A 4,924-nucleotide genomic window follows, 5' to 3' on the forward strand; every position below is an offset into this window, starting at 1 on the left:
TTATGATTTGCTGCTTATGGTTGTGCTATCTGTATGCATGTATCATTTTTGTATTTGAAGGTCTGACTATTGGCTCTATACCTGGATTTCAAAGGTTTGCTCCTGGAGTAATGCCCACAAAATAGTTAGCCTGCAAATCTTGGAGGGATTATTCAAATTAAGGGCTCATCAAGAAACACTTAACTGACAATGGACCATGGGAGACGCCCATCTACACTGGATAGACTGTCCTGCAAATGTACTATCCGGGTATAGGTAATGATTTCCTGCTTGACTAAGCAAAATTATGATGGAGATGTGACTTGCCCATGTGATTTCAAACCCCAAATTGTCACCTGTAATTTTCCATTAGCTGTGCTGAGGAATGTGTTTGAAAAAATGGGGTTCCCTCCACATGGCAGATACTATAAAAGTCTATGAAAGGAACTACCTCCATTTTTGCTTCTTTCCTGATCAAGCCTCTGGACTATGAATTTATACAAATGGGAGCATTCTAACCAATGAATTAGCATCAGCATGATTTTTGGGTAAGATCTGAATTATATATTGACTTCTCTGTGCTGCTGGTCCTTTGGGATCAAATGAACCTATTATTACATTAAATTCATTCTAACGAACCAGACATCTTTAATCTAGTGTATTTGATGAGGATATAAGTACTGGAATATCTAAGGAAACTTCTTGTTTGCCATTGTGGTGAAACAGAAGTTTACTTTCTCTTGTTGGTTTGGTATATCTCATGGGAGAATAACCACCAGTTTGGGGATCTCTCTGCCCTATTTCTCAGCAGTTTGTCCTGAATTTGGTATTCACAGTTGTGATCCACAAAAGCACGGTTACAGCTACCCCGGGAGCCCAGGCTGCTGTGGGGATTCCCAGACTCTCCACCTTCTCTGGGGATGCGTCCTGAGGGACAGGGACATAGGCTGGGGCATTCTCTTATCCCCCCTGCCCAGGGCAGGTTGAGGATCTGGGGCTCCTCACAGAGGCTCTGGCTCCCAGATCAGCTCTTTCCATGGCCTGGCTCTGGCTTCTGGCCTGGACCGGGGGTGGAGCCTCAGTGGAAGAGGAGGAGCAGGGAGTGGGGCCTCCAAGGGGAAGAAGAAGGGCACGGGTGGCGTTACCGAGAGAACAGGGCTCCCGGCCTGTGTCCCGCTTTTGCCTTTTGAAAAGGTGGTCACCCTGCTCTGAATGGGCAGGGCTGGGATAGGAGGTAGCTGGGTCTGAGCTGAGGCCAGTTTTCACTGTTTTGCATTGCTGGGGCAGCACAAATGGAGCGGACGGGGAGGGAACCTAGGCCTGAGTCTCTTACCAGGACTCATGTGTGTCAGATCACTACACACACATGCAGCTCTGCCCTGCCTCAGTGGGGGGTGGACTGAGCAGGTGTGGTGTGTGCAAAGCTATTAATGGAGGGGTTGCGTCAATGGTTTCTCCTGGCGCTCCTGCGTTAATCATGTCCCTGACACCACTCAGTCACTAGCACCTGACTGAGTGTGCTATTGGAAACTGAGTGACCATGTCCCTTGAATAGCCTCTGTCCACAGCTGGAGCAGTACCCATGGGTCATGCTGCACCCAGAGCACTCAGAAAGGGCCAGGACTGTGACAGCAGAACAGCTCTGCAACTTTTTTCATAGCCCTTGAATGTTTAGCCAGAGATGGGACAGTGACAGGCCAGGTGTAATGGGAAACAGCATACATATCACTCTCTTTATTGATCATCGATAGGAATTGTGAGTTCGGAGAGGCAACTTATACGGCTCTTTATGAGCCAACATCCACTAATCCCCTGGGTCTCAACAAACACAGTCACTTTGTAAATGCTGCTGCCTGCCTTGTTCTCCCTCCCCCAGTGCCCTGTCCTCCCTCACCATCTCTGTCCTCCCTCATCAGCCTTAGACCCCATCTGAACCTGTCTACAAGTGGAGATCAGTAACTCATGTCATCTTGGATGTAAGGGTCCAGGATGGAATAGGTGGCCCCTTATTTTTGTCTCCCATGTCACTGGAGCCAGGTGGTGAACTGACCCTTCACTTGAGAAACACCCTGATTATCCTCACACGAAGGTGTTTGCTTTTCACACTGTACACAATTGGGTTCATCAGCGGTGGGAGAAGCAGCGAGATGTAGCCCAGGAGAATCTGAAGTAAGGGATAAGAGCCCTTCCCGAATCTGTGTATCACAGACAAGGTGATCTCTGATGTGTAGAAGAGCAGGACGATGCAGGGGTGGGAGATGCAGGTGTTCAGGACCCTCAGGCACTTCACGGGGGATGCGATGCTCAGCACTGTTTTGAGGATCATCACGTAAGAGAGGAAGATGAGCAGCGAGTCTAGCCCCATTGTTAAGAGTTTAGTAAACAATCCATAGATGCTGTTGACTGTGATATCCGAACAAGCCATCTTCATGACCTCCTGGTGTAGGCAGTAGGAATGGGAAAGAACATTGGCTAGACAGTATTGGAACCGTTTCAGGAGAAAGGGAAGTGGAAGTATTATGGCCATCGCTCTTAGCACAGCCACCAGTCCCATCTTGGCTATTCCCGGTGGGGTTAAGATGGAAGCATATCTCAGCGGGTTATGGATCATGATGAAGTGGTCAAGGGCCATCAACAACAGCACAGAGGATTCAATGCATTGAAGCAAGTGGATGAAGAACAGCTGGGCTAAACAGGCATTGAGGCTGATCTGCCTATAGTTAAGCATGTAAATGCCCAGTATCGTCGGTATTGTGGTTATCGATATTGCAAGATCTGTGATGGCCAACATGGAAAGGAAAATGTACCTGGGTTCATGGAGGCTTGGATCTGTTTTTACAATGAACAGAATGATTGAATTTCCTACTATCGAAATAAAATAAATGAAGCAGAATGGGATAGAAATCCAGAGATGTGCATCTTTGTGACCCAGTAGCCTGGTGAGAAGGAACACTGCAGAGTTGAATTTGGTGTCATTGACATCTGACATAATGTACTGGGCAGGTCTGAGGAGTTCTGAAATGTCCTTCCTAAAAGAAAAATAAGAGGTGATTGGATGATATTTAGCAAGAAATCATTCTTTCATTGAAGCTCTACAGACTGCAGAGCTCAAAATAAGCAAAAACATACTGTTGCATTTACATGGTTCTGATTAGTCAGACTGGATCAGACTTGCAGCCCAGTATCTTGTCTTCAACAGTGGCTTATGGCAAGTACCCCAGAGGGAATAAACAGAACAGGGAATCATCAAGTGATCCATCGTCCATGAATTTACGTAGTTCTCTTTTGAACTCTGTTATACCCTTCACACAGACACCCTTTCTGGCCCTTTACTTCTGAGTGTGGCCCTTTGTATCATGCCATGTGTGTAAATACATGCCAAGTACATGGTGAAAACGGTCATTGTATTTATCTGTCCTGCACTGAAACTATTTATAAACGCATGTTATTGCTTTATTTTATATCCTTTTTTTATTTTCTCCACTAGTGAGAGTCCAAATTGTGCTTCTGACTATTTGCAACACAAGGGATACATTGTTAGGTCAAGTTCTAAATTCAATAACAGTGATATCTACAGCCACACGCCAGAGTTTCATGTGTCAATTCAATCAGAACCGGGCTCTATTAACTCTCCCTTACTCTGCCCCCCAAGAATCAATCCAAGAGAAGCTGAAGCGCTTTGCCTGGCCAATGTTGACTGAATCCAGAGAGTTCAATCATCCTACAGGCTTCTCTTCATCCTCACAGGACCTGCATCCTCTCCCCATGCAAGGGTCGGTAGTTATCTGGCAAGTTACAAGCTAACGTGGATGGTTACTGAAGCAGGGTTGGCATCAAACATGGGTGAATAGTGCAATCACTGGTATTTCACTAATGTCCTGTTGAGTAAGTGCAAGTTATTTTAGCCATGCTCGTGGAAGAGATGATGGGTGTAAATTACATACAAACACTATTACACTCCCCTTTGCTGCATCTTTGCTCTATTCTGCTGAAAAACAAACGAGTGGTTCTGTTCCATCGTGACTTTGAAATTGCTTTTGCTGATTCAATTCCCAGTAGCAAATAAACCTGAGGCGATTTGGATACTAGTCTCTGATATTTCGTGGGGTCTTGTCTAACTCAGCCTCTGGCAGGATCGGGGCTAGAGAACATGGCACCTCTAGAAAAGGAAACCCTGGGGAAATCCTGATTTGGGGCATCAGGGGATGGGTGGTGGTGCTGCCCAGCTGTACTTCAGCACCACTACTGAGCAGGATCTAGTCCTGGAATCCGGGTTGTTCGTGTGGTGTCGATTAGTCACATGGCTCCCTCAGGAACACTGAGTGGTAATGATGATGCTGTCACAGCTGTATTCTTGCTGAAATGAATAATAATAATAATAATAATTAATAACAACAAACCAAGGGTTCAGGCCAAGGAAGGGAGAGCCCACAATGCTCCCTACATGGAAATTACCCTTGGATTGTTATTGCTCTGGGAGGTTGTGGAATCTCCATCACTGCCGAGTCAGCAGGTAAATAAACTGGCCCGGCCCGCCAGGGTGCTTCCCCTGGCGAGCCGCATGCCGAACGTTGCCGAACCCTGGTCTAGATAATACTTAGTCCTGCCATGAGCTCAGCGGTCGAGACTAGATGACCTCTTGAGGTCCCTTCCAGTCCTACAATTTTCCCTGAGGAATAACAGGGGGACCCAGGATCCAGGGATCCCCAAAGTTATGCACAGATCTCAGTGATCCTCTGATAGCTCGGCCCAGCCACCCACAATCTCTGTGCCTCCACAACTGCTCTAGGACCCTCTCTCATCCGAGATGTGCTACCAGGGCCTGTCACAGCAGCCACTGCCCGCATTATCTGCTGAAGGGGGCGTTGTACATGGTGGAGGAAGCTGCACAGAGATGGGAGGGCTGGTTAGAGTAGCGGATGGGCACAATACCCCAGCCATAGAC

At 47.1% G+C, this 4,924-nt stretch overlaps 1 protein-coding gene across 1 annotated transcript; it reads right to left on the reverse strand.

Moving 5' to 3' along the window:
- Window positions 1-2,032: 2,032 nt before the first annotated feature.
- Window positions 2,033-2,968, reverse strand: LOC112121050 (olfactory receptor 51G2-like). Its single transcript, XM_024220162.1, has one exon. The coding sequence runs from the start codon at window positions 2,966-2,968 to the stop codon at window positions 2,033-2,035; it is 936 nt and encodes a 311-aa protein (XP_024075930.1).
- Window positions 2,969-4,924: the final 1,956 nt, after the last annotated feature.

The sequence above is a fragment of the Terrapene carolina genome, unplaced genomic scaffold, assembly GCF_002925995.2.
Source record: "Terrapene carolina triunguis isolate 2854851 unplaced genomic scaffold, T_m_triunguis-2.0 Scaffold511, whole genome shotgun sequence".
Lineage (NCBI taxonomy): Eukaryota > Metazoa > Chordata > Testudines > Emydidae > Terrapene > Terrapene triunguis.